Source organism: Rutidosis leptorrhynchoides, chromosome 11 (assembly GCF_046630445.1).
Source record: "Rutidosis leptorrhynchoides isolate AG116_Rl617_1_P2 chromosome 11, CSIRO_AGI_Rlap_v1, whole genome shotgun sequence".
In the NCBI taxonomy this organism is placed as follows: Eukaryota; Viridiplantae; Streptophyta; class Magnoliopsida; order Asterales; family Asteraceae; genus Rutidosis; species Rutidosis leptorrhynchoides.
Genome location: NC_092343.1, coordinates 289,638,513 through 289,654,185, shown reverse-complemented (window position 1 = coordinate 289,654,185; position 15,673 = coordinate 289,638,513). Strand labels below are relative to the sequence as shown.

General features: G+C 33.4%; 1 protein-coding gene and 1 long non-coding RNA gene across 3 annotated transcripts; both read right to left on the bottom strand.

The window, feature by feature from the left end:
- Positions 1-8,805: 8,805 nt before the first annotated feature.
- LOC139877108 (uncharacterized) lies at positions 8,806-10,708 on the bottom strand. Of its 2 annotated transcripts, none has more exons than XR_011768462.1 (3): positions 10,390-10,708; positions 10,207-10,315; positions 8,806-9,510 (listed from the first exon to the last, which is right to left on the bottom strand). It is a non-coding gene; the product is annotated as an uncharacterized lncRNA (long non-coding RNA). The 2 variants fall into 2 exon arrangements; XR_011768463.1 differs by having other exon boundaries at positions 8,807-9,510; positions 10,435-10,708.
- A 1,570-nt stretch (positions 10,709-12,278) lies between these two features.
- LOC139876875 (ras-related protein RABA5c-like) lies at positions 12,279-14,080 on the bottom strand. The gene is made up of 2 exons (XM_071864275.1): positions 13,689-14,080; positions 12,279-12,738 (listed from the first exon to the last, which is right to left on the bottom strand). Exons 1-2 carry the CDS (start codon positions 14,020-14,022, stop codon positions 12,419-12,421), a joined length of 654 nt encoding a protein of 217 aa, XP_071720376.1. The 5' UTR covers positions 14,023-14,080; the 3' UTR covers positions 12,279-12,418.
- Between the last annotated feature and the right edge of the window lie 1,593 nt (positions 14,081-15,673).

The following is a 15,673-nucleotide window of genomic DNA, read 5'->3' as shown; positions in this document are numbered from 1 at the left end:
TATCACACATTAACTAACACATTAGTAATATACCACATAATATTTACATGTAAAAAAATATTTAGTTTCCAACAAAGTGTTAAGCAATAGTTTTTAAAGTAAATACGGTCGAAGTTCAGACTCACTAATGCATCCTAACAAACTCGGTTAGATACACTAATGCAATTTTCTGGTTCTCTAAGACCAACGCTCGAATACCAACTGAAATGTCCCGTTCATATCGATTATAAACGTTTCATATTAATTGATTTCTTTGTGAGGTTTTGACCTCTATATGAGACGTTTTTCAAAGACTGCATTCGATTTTAAAACAAACCATAACCTTTATTTTATCAATAAAGGTTTAAAAGTATTACGTAGATTATCAAGTAGTGATAATCTACAATATATCGTTTACACACGACCATTACATAATGGTTTACAATAATAATATGTTACATCAAAATAAGTTTTTGAATGCAGTTTTTAAACAATATCATACAAGCATGGACTCCAAATCTTGTCCTTAATTTGTCCTTAATTTAGTATGCAACAGCGGAAGCTCTTAACAATCACCTGAGAATAAACATGCTTAAAATGTCAACAAAAATGTTGGTGAGTTATAGGTTTAACCTATATATTTATCAAATCGTATTAATAGACCACAAGATTTCATATTTCCATTTATCATAAACAACATGCATGCATAATAGCAATCTGCATAAAAAATTCATTCATATGGTGAACACCTGGTAACCGACATTAACAATATGCATATAGAATATCCCCATCATTCCGGGACATCCTTCGGACATGATAATTTCGAAGTACTAAAGCATCTGCAACAACGGATAGGGCTTGTTAGGCCCAATAATTCTATCTTTAGGATTCGCGTCAATTAGGGGCCAGTTCCCTAATTCTTAGGCTACCAAGCTAAAAGGGGCATATTTGGCTTCGATCATTCAACCATAAAATGTAGTTTCACGTACTTGTGTCTATTTTGTAAAACATTTATAAAACTGCATGTATTCTCATCCCAAAAATATTAAATTTTAAAAGTGGGACTATAACTCACTTTCACAGATTTTTGCTTCATCGGAAAATAAGACTTGGCCACGGGTCGATTCACGAACCTATAACAAACATATTTTACTAAGTTTTAACGATTTAAGTTTGTTAAGTTAACAGTCCAACGTTAGTAATCCACAATTAGTAGTCCGTAGTTAGTAGTACAAAAATAAATCAATATAATTTCTCGAATCAATCCACGACCCAGTGTATACAAGTCTCAGACTCAATCACAACTCAAAGTACATATATTATTTTGGAATCAACCTCAACCCTGTATAGCTAACTCGATCATTACCGCATATAGAGTGTCTATGGTTGTTCCAAATAATATATATAGATAACGTCGATATGATATGTCAAAACATTGTATACGTGTCTATGGTCTATCAAGATTACATAATATATGTTAGAATACATGTACAATACAATATAAGTTAGTTAAGTTATGGTTAGTATAGATTTGTTACAAAGTTTCACGTAGCTAAAACTAGTAATTTTTACCAATTTTGTTTTACCCGTCATTTCTTCGTTTTAAATCCGTTTTGAGTGAATCCAATTGCTATGGTTTCGTATCGAACTTGACTTTATGAAACTAAACAGAAAAAGTGATGGTTTATAGTCAGAGTTACAGGTTATAAGTCATTTTTGTAAGAGGTAGTCATTTCAGTCGAAAGAACGATGTCTAGATGACCATTTTGAAAAAACATACTTCCACTTTGAGTTTAACCATGATTTTTGGATATAGTTTCATGTTCATAAGAAAAGTCATTTTCCCAGAAGAACAACTCTTAAATCAAAGTTTATTATAGTTTTTAATTATCTAACCCAAAACAGCCCCCGGTTTTACTACGACGACGTATGTCCGGTTTTACGGTGTTCTTCGTGTTTCCAGGTTTTAAATCATTAAGTTAGCATATCATATAGATACAGAGCATGTGTTTAGTTAATTTTAAAAGTTAAGTTAGAAGGATTAAATTTGTTTGCGAACAAGTTTAGAATTAACTAAACTATGTTCTAGTGATTACAAGTTTAAATCTTCGAATAAGATAGTTATATATATATATATATATATATATATATATATATGAATCGAATGATGTTATGAACATCATTACTACCTCAAGTTTAGTAGGTAAACCTACTGGAAGTGACAATAAATGATCTAGCTTCAAAGGATTCTTGGATGGCTTAAAAATTCTTGAAGTAGAATCATGACACGAAAACAAGTTCAAGTAAGATTTCTATTCGAATTAAGATTGTTATAGTTATAGAAATTGAATCAAAGTTTGAATATGAGTATTACCTTGAATTAGAGAGATAACCTACTGTAAATAACAAAGGTTTCTTGATCCTAGATGATTGCTTGGAATGGATTAGAAAGCTTGGAAGTAGACTTGCAAACTTGAAAGTATTCTTGATGTGTTCTTGAGCAGTTGTTTTATAAGTTGATCTAGGTTAGCTAGATTGAGCTATATTAAGCTAGATTATTAAGGAAATGATGAAGAAAATTAGAACAATAAGAGAGGATTTGAGAGAGAGTAATTTGATGCATAAAAATTGGAAAATGAAAGTGTTGGTGGTGATGCTCATTCACGTGAAACTTGACCTTCCATATAGGCTCCATTAGTTTGTAATTTTGTGAGATATTTCATGATAGATGTTAAATGATGGTTCCCACGTGTCTTGGTGACTCATAAGGGCTGTTAAGAGCTGATCATTTAAGTGTATATACCAATAGTAAATACATCTAGAAGCTAGGTATTGTACGAGTACGAATACGAATGGATACGAGTAAAATTGTTGATGAAAACGAATGAGAATGTAATTGTGACCAACTTTGATAAGTATGAATGTTTTGATATGTGTCTTGAAGTCTTCCAAAAGTGTATTAATACATCTTAATACACTACAAGTATATACATTTTAACTGAGTCGTTAAGTCATCGTTAGTCGTTACATGTAAGTGTTGTTTTGAATCCTTTAAGTTAACGATCTCATAATGTAGTTAATCCATTGTTTATTATATCTAATGAGATGTTAAATTGTTATGTTAACATGATAACATGGTGTATTAATGTATCTTAATATCATATATATATATATATATATATATATATATATATATATATGTTAAAATGTTATTACAACGATAATCGTTACATATATATATTGTTTCGAAATCCTTAAGTTAGTAGTCTTGTCTTACCCGTGTAGTTCATTGTTAATACACTCAATGATATATTTAATTATCATTTTATCATGTTAAACATAGTGTATTAATATCCTAATATAATACATATGTATCTATTTTAATTAAAACGTCGTTATAACGATAATCGTTATCTATATATCATTTCGAGTTTCTTTAATTCAGTAGTTTCATTTTATGCATATAACTCTTTGTTAATATACTTTGTGAGATATTTACTTATCATAATATTATGTTAAATATATATATATATATATATATATATATATATATATATATATATATATATCATCATCATCATCATATAGTTTTTACAAGTTTTAACGTTCGTGAATCGCCGGTCAATCTTGGGTGGTCAATTGTCTACATGAAACTCATTTCAATTAATCAAGTTTTAACAAGTTTGATTGCTTAATATGTTGGAAACATTTAATTATGTAAATATCAATTTCTTTTAATATATATAAACAAGGAAAAGTTCGGGTCATTACATAAAGGAGCCTCTAGCTTAGCTAATGGCTTATTCATACCTTAAAGCAACAAACGACATATTTGCACCGGAAATCGAAAAGTACCTTTGCAGGCTTAGAGTTAACCAGAAAAGTACCTGATACAACGTCGGTGAACTTCTTTGCCTCCTCATTGGTAATAATATAATTTCGACCTCTCGCGGCCCCCGCTGCTCTTTCCAACTTCTTTTCCAATTCTTTATTCTATTATTCCACCGTTAACTTAGGGCAATTCTCCCTTCGGCGCCCCTCATGATGACATTTGAAACACACAATCGCTTCCGATGGTTGGTTGGTACAAATCTTCGAGATGTGACCCTTTAACCCGCAACTATATCACTTAATAGAATTCGATCCCGTACCCCTTTCTTCACACTACCCACGCTTTTCGCCACACTCTTTGTTTTCTTATTTAGAGAGCTAGTAGCCTCAAACTTCCTTTCGTAAGAAGTTTGATCTACTTTCTTTGGTAGATTTGACTCAAACCCCTTTCGCAACCTCAAACTATTTGGCAAAGGTATCCACATGACCCAGGCTTATTCATTCTCATAGGTTTTCATTAATCGACCGATGGAAAGACTCCATCAACAATCATTTATTACTGGCATACTCCGGATAAAATTGAGCCTTTTCCAATAAACACGATTTGAAAGTGATTAGATTCAATGATTCTTGCTCCATGTTGTGCAAATCGTTACGCAACCTAGTAACATCCGCTTAGTACGAAATTCCGTAAAGAATTCCTTTTTAAAATCTTCTCACGATAGCTTAATAGTATGTTCTTCCCCCGAGTAACATGATTCTTTCATCCCACTACCTCTTTACATTACCCTTCAACATACTAGAACCAAAACGCGTTCTTTTGTCGAGAGGGCAATCGCTTGTACTAAAGGATCCCTCAACTTCATAGACCTATATTGTGCTCTTTAATGGATCCAAATCCCTATCATAAGTCGGGGGATTTCTAATCATGAAGCTTTTGTAATTAAACTCCTTTCTCAAGAGATTATCTTGAACACCACCCCAATATTATCTTCACCACGATTTCTCTCACCATTCATGCCTTCAACATCTTGCGGTTTGGGAAATCTTTTCTCTAACTCCGTTAGCACCTTAATAGAGACTTGATCTTTAATTATCTTCGTAATCTCGTCATTGATCGCCTGGTGAAAAGCTTCTTTGACCTTGCGGGTAAAGAACGAAGTATAATTCTCTAAAGCCACACCGATTCGGGTAGACAAGTCATCACCGGTTTTGTCACTTTGACTTCCTCCAATAGCCATTCTAAAAGTTCACAATAGATTATTCACACAAATCATAACAAGAATGACACACCCAACACCCCTATCTTGCTCGGTGCTTGTTGTACTTCACTTACGATACACGATGCACGACCGTACTAGTGGTGGCATAACACTATTACACCCGTGTACCTAGTTAAGCTCGTTGGCACAACAAGTACTTCACTCGATAGCACAACACACCATATACCCTAGTTAGTCACCTATACACCAAGGTACCAACTATTCCCGATCTGATTCACATTTCCTACAAGTCGCGCATACAACACGTATCACATAGCACACAATAGTCTAAGTCAAGGATCTCAGGTCACCTAAATCCCTTATACCATGCTCTGGTGCCACTTGAAACGACCCTTGACTCATTCTCGAAAATGACATTTTTTTGTTATACTGCGCGGCTCGCGGAACCCTGTACAACGCGCAGTTTACCGGTTCAACTACTGTCCCAGAAACATGTTGTACTGCGCGGCGCGTAGTACAACTGCTGCATGACCTGCACTTGCAATTCAAGTTTTGACCCCTTCTAAAACTTAACAAAACCATCATTTCACTTTCCCACATCAAGACCTGTTTAAACATGATGCCAACAATTGTTTAACACAACATTTGGAATAACAAGAAGTTCACAATTCTTGGGTACCACAGGACCCGTTAAATAACAAGTGTTAATTTCGACCCAAAATGCTTTTACAAGAAAACCATGGGAAGAGCATGTCAAACGGGACAACTACCCAACTAAGCATCAATCAAAACAAGCAAGTTCTCCTAGTCCAGAATCCTTCATCCACATATAAGCTAATCGCCAAGCTTAACGCTTCCCTTTGCTCGTCCCGAAAAAGATTAAATAAAATAGCAACGGAAGCTAATGATTAGTGAATGTAATAATTATATATACACATACACAAACCATAAACATCACCAAACATACACAAATAGCACTTAATCCTCATAGAACATGTAATACAACAAAGTATACTACCACATCAAAATCGAACGTTAGTTCATTCATAACACTTATTAATATCCAATACACCGGTGGCCACCCCAAATGTCACCTAGTTTCTAACTCATATACACTTGACACCAAGTGGTCAAACTCAGTCCACTCACCAAGTGGTCTAACTCATAGTCCACATTACCATGTGGTTTAACTCATAGTCCACATCACCGTGTGACCTGACTCATAGCCCACAGTCCCGACCTATGCATACATACATACATATAACCATTACATCACCTTGTATGTCTCTAGCAAGGCCAAATCCCACGTCTTGTAATCCGTTAATGTGAATCACCTATTACATTAACCAAGTAACATGTTAAATCCACAATTTAGCTAATAAAATTAACACTTACAATACTAATAAATGTACAAGTGCATTTGACACCAAGTGCAATTGAATCACATTACAATACTAGGGTCAACTCTAAATCACTAGTAACTAGCGATTATCCTCCTAAAACACCAATAACCCTAGTTCATAAGTACCAAAACATCACAATCAAAATACAACTCTTGTTGGCACTACACAAATTCAACTCTTAGATTCTTGACCAACAAAACATATTCATAAGAACACCAAACACAAGATTATTGACAATTTAAAACCCAACACCAATACAACTTTACCTAAATTCGTCAATTTAAAAACTCATATTCAAGGGTTACACACTCAATTACTAGATTCAATAAACTCAAATCTTTAGGATTTAAGGGTTTATCATCCCAATTAACACAAACCCTAACTTAATTTTTACAATATTCAAGCATGCAAATTCGAGTCTAGGGTTTATCTCAAGAACAACTGGATCCTAGCAGCTAGAGTCACCAAGATGAGCTTCAAAATGGGTAGAAATCAACACTCTCTTCACCAATTTAACTTTCTCTCACTAGGGGTTCTCACTATAGAAAATGAGAGCTTTCTTGAAAGTGTTTGAGACCAAAATGAAGGTTACAAACCTCGGGTTCTGGTCTAAACTCGTTTTTTACACATCTACATAAGCAACCCCTTATTGTACAAAACTTAACAAAAGCAACTCCAAGTTTCAGTTATTGTCGCGCGGCGCGCCAACTACTCTGCGCGGCGCACAGTAACACTGGTTTTGAAACCAGTGGGCATTACACACAGCTCAAAAGAAATACTGGACTATCAAGATGAGGCGGAGGGAGTAATAGTTATAACAGATACATATCGCTCAACATATTCACAAAACTATATACATTAGTACTTTCGAATGCTAACCGTTAATGACTAACGTATATTTCAGAAGATGACGCAGTGGCTCAACATAAACTATATACATATAAACATACACTAATTTAAAACATCCAGTGAGTTAGAACATTTAAAACTATATACATTTGTGACTGTTATATTTGAGAACATTTAAACATAAACTATCTACAAATCTATATACTATAGCTCTATTCAGAAGATGACACAGTGGTTCAACATTTAATGTTTACCCTCTCTCACTAGTTTTACCTCTTTGTAGTCGGGTTCAAGTTCCGCCGCTGTTAACCGCCATCATCATCATCATCATCATCATCATCATCATCATCATCATCATCATCATCATCGCTAGATTCATCATCATAGAGCTTTCGGTTTCGAGTACCGGAAGTCTAGATCGAAGTGACGGAGGTAAGATCGGAACCGGATGTTTGTTATCTTAACAAGTAGAGTTGTTATCTTAAGGTTTCGAGTACCGGAAGTCGATTTGGAGTACCGGTTTCGATTTGATTAACGAGTACATTTGTTAGTTTAAGGTTAAAGGAAAAAAAATGGGGATGGTGATTATGATTGTTTAAATAAAATTAGAACTAGATGCCTCCATCAAAAAAGCTGATCCATGATCGATCAGATGGATAACTAATAAAATTCACATCGGATATATCTCTATGTATATATGTATGTATAAAAGGGTTGTAAAAAATTGGGGCAAAGAAACAATTTTTTATTTTTTTGGCAAAATGAGAAATTAAATAAAATGAGAATAAGACCCGACTTATCAAAACGATGAATCTAGCCAAACAAACAATACAAGGCACCATAATTCACTAGGAAGGGAATTAAGCCCAAAAAATTACGTGAACGAAACAATTACAACCATGAACAATCCGTGCAGGGAATGGGATCCCAAATGTAAAATTGGTTAAGTATAACAATTCCATCCTATTGTTTGTTTTTTTTTTTTTTTTGAAAGGCAAGTAGTCGGCATGAAATACTCTCATTTATCGATTTTATGTTAAAAGAGATGGAAAAAAAGGGGAGTGGAAAAAAATTACGTCACGCTGCCGTTGGTTCTTGTGATTTGCTCCAAAACTAAAGACTGAACTACCCTGATTTGACTAGCATGTGATATCAACTAACGGATCTATCTTAACAGACGTTTGCATGAGGGACCTAGCGGATTCAATCTCAAACAACAAGGACCAGCGAAGTCGAAAACAATTAAGCCAATACATGCACTTTTGAACGAACCATAGAGACCAATGGTGCGATTTGTCCATAATTTTGTTAGGTATATGCAACTTAGAATTAAATTGCATATACCTAAATAAAACTATTCACCTTCTCGGTAGCTTTAACCTTAAAAAAATTGATCTATTTACTTTGTGTTGTGTTTCAAATACATCAATTAATTTAGTTTTCGTTATACGGAGTAGTAGTCACGGAACTTTTATACTCCATAGAACGGTATATGATTGCACTCTAGTCCCAACATTTTCATACACTACAAACCTGCACATTAAATTAAATAATTTTCTTAGTCTAATTCTTATCAAACAAGCATGTGGTCAGCCGTGCGATGCGGCGGCCACCAACTTAACCATCGATCACAGTAATAGCTTTAGTAAATACTTAGTCAACTTGTGATCTTCAATCCTTTTTCTATTTCAATGAATTTGAATATGTGAGGAAAATGATAAAACCCAACAACTGTGGCATGATTATTTTACAAATATCAGATATCGTATCCTCATTCACATGTTAATAATTACAATGGAAAACATTGAATTTAAGGCCCAAATTTTAATTATAAATGATAACAAAGAATACACTAATAAGAGTTTTCCAGTGTATTGTGTATCTAAAGAATACAACAAAATATATCAAGAGAAGTCATACTTATTTTGTATTCTTTAATCTAAATTGGCTTTTAAGTACAGCAACGATTCTTTGAGTTTCAATACAATTCAAATCTCAACTCTAGGAAACTGCACTTCCAACATCATTTTCTCTTATGAACTAAAGGTAAGCCGTATAGGAAGTTAGGAACTTAAAAGAAGATGGTGCAAAGATATACATTAATACCTTTGTAAGGCCAACATCGGTTTTTGTGACACCGTACATCGACAACCCTGCTAGCGGTTCAAAAGCATTGATCGAGGATATAAATACAATAGATGAATCCTCAACTGGTGGAATGCATCCTGCTAAAAAATCAAGTCAGATTGTTTAATTATGAAAAAGTTGGTCATAGACTAATGGAGGTAGCAATCTAAGCCATTCTAAGATAAACATGTTAATTTAGGCTAAATTTAGCCGCAAATGGGTCGGTCAATAGGCAACTAACACGAATTCAACATGCATATAATAAGTATATAACTATATAAGTACATCAATTATTTCGTTGTTTTGTCTTATAATTATATAGGTTGGTAAGTGTTAGTAAAGTTGTAGAAAAAAACATTTCAAGCTTGTTGGGTCAGCCAAATATGAACAAAACCATTTTTTATATCAACTAACAAACCTACCCTAATTATCCCCTTTGATCCCACCTTAGTTGCTATTACATGAAATCATTATGAACATTACTTACCTGAAGCAAAATAAATGTTTAAACATTGATTTCCTAAAGCTTCACATATTTCTACATCATAAATGAAATCAGCAAGTAACAACAAATACTGTATTTACTAAGCAATACTAATGTAAACATCAAAGTAACAAAAATGCAAAAGTGTAATTTACAGCAAACAGAAATCAGTAACTCGATCAAATCTAAATTAATATCTTTAGTTTTAATAATAATAATAATAATAATAATAATAATAATAATAATAATAATAATAATAATAATAATAATAATAATAATAATAATAAAAACTAAAACTTAAACTATGGACCTGAATTAGCGTAAGGCAGACACCAGCGACTATGTGCTCCTCAACACCCGATGCAGACACCAACGACTATGTAGTCCTCAACACCGATTAAATTGTAGGAACAAAAACCCTAAAAAAAAAATTAAAAATCGAATTAACCCTACAAAATTCTGGAAGAAGGAAATAATTCCTCATCCAAATCACCTCATCATGAAGCTAAAACAACGAAATTCGAAAAGCTAGGGTTACATCGTAAGGAAACTCAGACCGCGGTGGTAGCAGCGTCGGAGATGGTGTTAGGAAAAGTGGCGGTCGACGATGGGCATCTTTGGCCTGGAAACTCAGACCGCCGTTGGTGGTTGAAGATGAGAAGCAACCTATTAAGGGAAAAAAACAGCCGGAGGAAGAAATAGCTGTTGGAGTAGAGACATTTGGGGGTCGAAGGTGAGTAGGTGACAAAACGAGAGAAGTTGGAGATGAAAAGGTAAATAGAGCAGTGATGATGAAGAAAGAAGGCCGTAGAAGGTGCCTGCAAGAATGAGGAAAATATCTAAGGGTGTTAAATTACGAAACTAACCTTTTGGAATTTTAAAATGAAGTGAGTAGTAATAAAACTATTATATGTATAATATAATGTAATGTAATTATAATTATAATTAACCTTTTTTAAAGATTTGCCACATTATTCAGACAGGCACTAAGACCATTCTTAGACCAATTTTAAAGCGGCATTAGAGGAGTCTCGTCAGATATGGTGGCGACGGGTGACGCTCCCTGACGCTCCTAGTGGGGCGTCACCGGTGACGAAACCGGGGCGATAGTCACATTTCTCACGGAAAAATCAAAACGCGTCAGTTGATCTGATTGGTCCACGTATTTTGATAATTTTTTTATTTTTATTTATTTTTATCATTTATATTTTTTTCTAGATAAACCCATCAAAACCCATCATTTTTAACCCATCAAACTCAATATTTTCTCTCATTTTAACACTTTCATTCAATTATTTTTGTTTTGTTTTTGTTTTTTTATTTATTTAAATTATTTATTTTCTTTTATATATAACCCATCAAAACCTATCATTTTTAACACATCAAACTCAATATTTTCTCTCATTTTAACATTTTCATTCAAATGATTTTTGTTTTGTTTTGTTTTGTTTTATTTTTTTTTTTATTTTATTTGAATTATTTATATTCTTTTCTATATAAATTCATCAAAACCTATCATTTTTAACACATCAAACTCAATAATTTATGTAATGGTTGAATTTTATGAAATATTAATTTGTGATGTTTTTTATATTTGATATGCATTTTATTTTATAAAAAATACTTTATATTCATATTTAATATAAAATAAAAAAATAATAAAACTTGTGGGACCTACATTCAGGTGACACAGAACTGGGGCGTTAGGGTTATTTTGGGTCAGAAACTGACATCTGTCACGTCAGAGGCAGATTGTACTTTTTGGGAAAAAAATATATAATCCGGGCGTGAGGTATGTGGCAGGAGAGGAGGCTGACGCTGGTTGACGGATTTAAAGCAGGGGTAGAATCCAACGATTGAAAGCGTTTGTCACAACATTGACAGAGAAAGTGACCAGGTCACTTGGTTTTTGGCCAATCATAATTCACACGCACTTTTTATATATTATTATTAATATTAATTTTTTATATTCTATTAATTTATTTATTTATTTATTTAATATTCAATTATCAATTATGTTTTACCATATTACCCACCACAAATTTAACACTCAAATTTAATACCGAATTATTTAACTTCAATTCATGACCTTGTCACATCACTTAAAAAGTTTATTATTTGACCAGTGTTATAAATGGTCTAATTCGGGTCATGCAACTAACTACAACTCAACATTTTATTAGATACAAAAACTAGAAACAATACCAAAGAACTTAGATTAAAGTTGCAAGTTTATTTGACATTCTCAACAATAAGCTTAATAACATGTATGTTTAAACCTCAAGAAATACCTATAATAACATTCATAATCGATATATATATATATATATACGCGTGAGAAAAATGTAACCCTAAAGTATAAGATACGGCAACACAAATAAGTAAAGAATAATATCTGTATCAATTTCATATTGATGAAATGTACAAATGGCAATATTTTTACCATATATATCATGAAATCCAAGTACAATATAATTATATTTAGAAATAAAATTATGAATTATGAAAAAAACACACAATTATCAAGAACAGCAAGAGTATTTGCTTTGACCTTGCTTAGAACCATCATCAGCATTGTTTGAAAGAGTCACCCTGTTTACAGATAATTCGGCTTTATATGAATCTGAATTCAAAACTTTTCGGCTAACATTGTTATATATCTCTCGAATGACCATCTCAAAAGCCGTTTTGACATTGGTCGAATCGAGTGCAGACGTTTCCATGAAAAACAAACCGTTTTTCTCTGCAAGATTTTTGCCATCTTCAACAGACACAGCTCTAATATTCTCCAAATCCAATTTGTTTCCCACCAACATTCTTGCCACTGTTGTCTCTGAATGAGCTGCATATAGTATCATGGCTGACTGTTAATACAAAAGATTGAGATAATACTACAAACGTTAGCTAACTACAGGTTCCAAAAAAAATGCATTCTACTAACCATTAATTTACGATAATGTCATGTCATTACTATTACACAATTGGGGATATCATACCATAACTTTAATAATTGTTGAAACTGAAAAAACAATATTCTTTTTTAAGATTTTTTAAAATGCAATCATTATGTGATTAAGAGAATGTTTGGAAAAAAGGTAGATAAACAATATTTAGACATACAATTTTTTTCTTATACTTACGTGTTTGTACAAACGCAGTAATAAAATTATTTATGAAAAACGAAAAATATTAGAAAGATCTTTGGTCCCATTATATCTACAGCAAGTAGTACAAGCTTCTACTGTTGCAAAACTCGGAAAACTCGCCGACTCCGGGCCGAGTACTCAGTCAACCCTCGGTCAACGGATAATTACTAGGCCAAAACTCGGGATTAATTGAATAATCGGTCAAAATCAGTCAAAATCAAACTTGATCGTCATTCGATTACTCCCCGAATTGCCGATTACAGTCCCTATATAGTTCCAACCAAGTACTCCTCCCGATTAGCGATTTTTGCAACCTTGTTAGCTTCACAAGAACTACGAATTTTTTGCAACATAAATACCACTATAACTAATTAACATCTTATTTATACATCAAATCAACAAAGTCCTGGTTTGACTCCTACAGTCAACCAGAATTCAAACAGAAATATAAACTAATTTTCAAATCAAACTGTTAATGAAATCAAATCAAATCAAATTAGATCGCAGTTTCATGATCATTCATGTTCAATTTCAGTTAACGCATTTTCCATAAACCTAAAATTCAGTGATCTAAAAGCATATATGAACAACAAATCAAACATAAAAATTATATCCAAATTACAAATTAAATTAAGTAGAAACTCACTATTAAGCTCATCAAGCCACCGGGTAACACTTTCAAACGTAGTGCTACGAGATATATCATAAACAATCAAGGCACCAACAGCACCACGATAATATGCTGACGTCACAGCACGAAACCGTTCCTGACCAGCAGTATCCCAAATCTGAGCTTTAACTTCTTTGCCATCAATCTCCATACTCTGAGTCTGAAATTCAACTCCGATTGTAGCTTTTGAATGCAAATTGAACTCATTACGAGCGTAGCGAGATAATAGATTTGATTTGCCGACTGCTGAATCGCCGATTATGACAACTTTGAACAAGTATTCTTCGCCTTCGTCATCAGATGACGACATTTTTGTGATGAAGTGAGTGATTTGGTGGTGAATTGATGGAATGAGGGTTCGTGATTTGGGGGTTTTTAGGACAGCGAAGAAACAGGTCGAGGAAAAGGCTGGCAGAGGAGTGCGTTGTTAGTGGACCCTTTTCTTTTCGCCGTCAAATATTCAAAAATATAAATGATAAATAATTATTAAGTTAATTAAATACAAATAATTATCCAAAATAAAAATATGTATATAGTTATAACAAGACTAAATTAGCAAAATCGTCTATGTGTTTGTCATTTTTAGTCGTTTTGGTCCCTATTTTTACAAAGCTGCAATTTTCATCCTTAAATGCGTAAAAACGTTCCAAAATAATCCCTCATACTAACTTTTGTTAACTTTTCGTTAACTATACAACACGTGCTATACACGTGACCATTCACCCTTTATTTTAAACGATTACCAGCTCTAAATTGACATAAATCCTAATTGATTTCACATACTAAAGCATCGAATTCAAGCAATTCCAACTCACATCTAATTTCATGGGTGTCTAATGTGTTTGTGAAAATCACTCGATTATTCAAATTTCAAGGACAATAAAGAACCTCGTCAGAAGGTTTTACTGTTGTGTTAGAAGTGTAAGTTTCCTAAAACTGAATTTGTCAATATATTTCGTTTGTAAATTAATTGGTTTTGTTTTATTATATAATTTAATTATAATCGATTATATTCCGTTGTACATGAATCAAAGAAGTGTAGTTCTATAGGATGGGTTGAACCACCAATTTATCAGTGATCGGTTGACAACAAATTTGGATTTGTTCAATCTATAAACTCGTATGAAGACTTGTTAGAAGGAAAAGATGTTGAAATTCGTAGGTTGAAGATGTATTTAACTATTAGTTGGGTTGTGTTGAGTCTCCTATAGAATTAAGGATTTAATTATGAAAAAAGCATGAGTATAAACACTAGTTGTAATGTGCAGGCTAGCGTAAGTTTATTTATTTGTTAAACAGCTTTGTATGTTGTGTGTAAGTGTTAAGTGCACTTCCTTCACTATCAGCACAAGATAGTTCAAGTTTCAAGTTACTTCTGACTAGCATGGGATGTATGCAGAACTAGTACGAGCAATCCTAGAAGAACCAGTAACTGAAGAACCAGCTGAGGCTGGAGCAGCACCCAACACTTAGACAAATCGTTCTCCATTACAAGAATGATAGTTTCCTGCCAATGACATCGAAGACGAAGTTGAACAGAGAAGGACGCGAGTCGGCGGCTGACAAGTAACCTTACATGACAACGAAGGAATGCAAAAGATTAACCCATGTGCACTTCATGGTTAACTCTTTGTCAACGTCTAGGGAACCCAACATTCTATTTGTTTAATCAAAACGAATTTCCAAATGGGTGTTCCGACAATTAGCTATCAAAGAAAGAAAGGGAAGCCACGTGCTTCCTGACACAGTTGTCGGCTAGGTACAAACATCTTTTGTACCAGTGGATAATTCATCGTTAATTTACACAGTTTTAGGGCTCCTATAAATAAATGAAACCACAATTGTATAAATTAATGGTGTGAGTATTAAATCAATTGAGTCCCAATTGTAAAGCTTAATTTGTTGAAAGCTAATAGGTGTAAACTGTATCAACCGGTTATCTATTCCGCCAAGGATAACCG

What these genes read in the sequence shown, in the direction of transcription:
- LOC139876875 (XM_071864275.1), bottom strand. Translation starts at nt 14,022, where the DNA reads ATGTCGTCATCTGATGACGAAGGCGAAGAATACTTGTTCAAAGTTGTC. An exon ending in GTGGCTTGATGAGCTTAATA is followed by an intron (nt 12,739 to 13,688) that starts GTGAGTTTCTAC and finishes TACTATATGCAG; the next exon opens with CTCATTCAGAGACAACAGTG.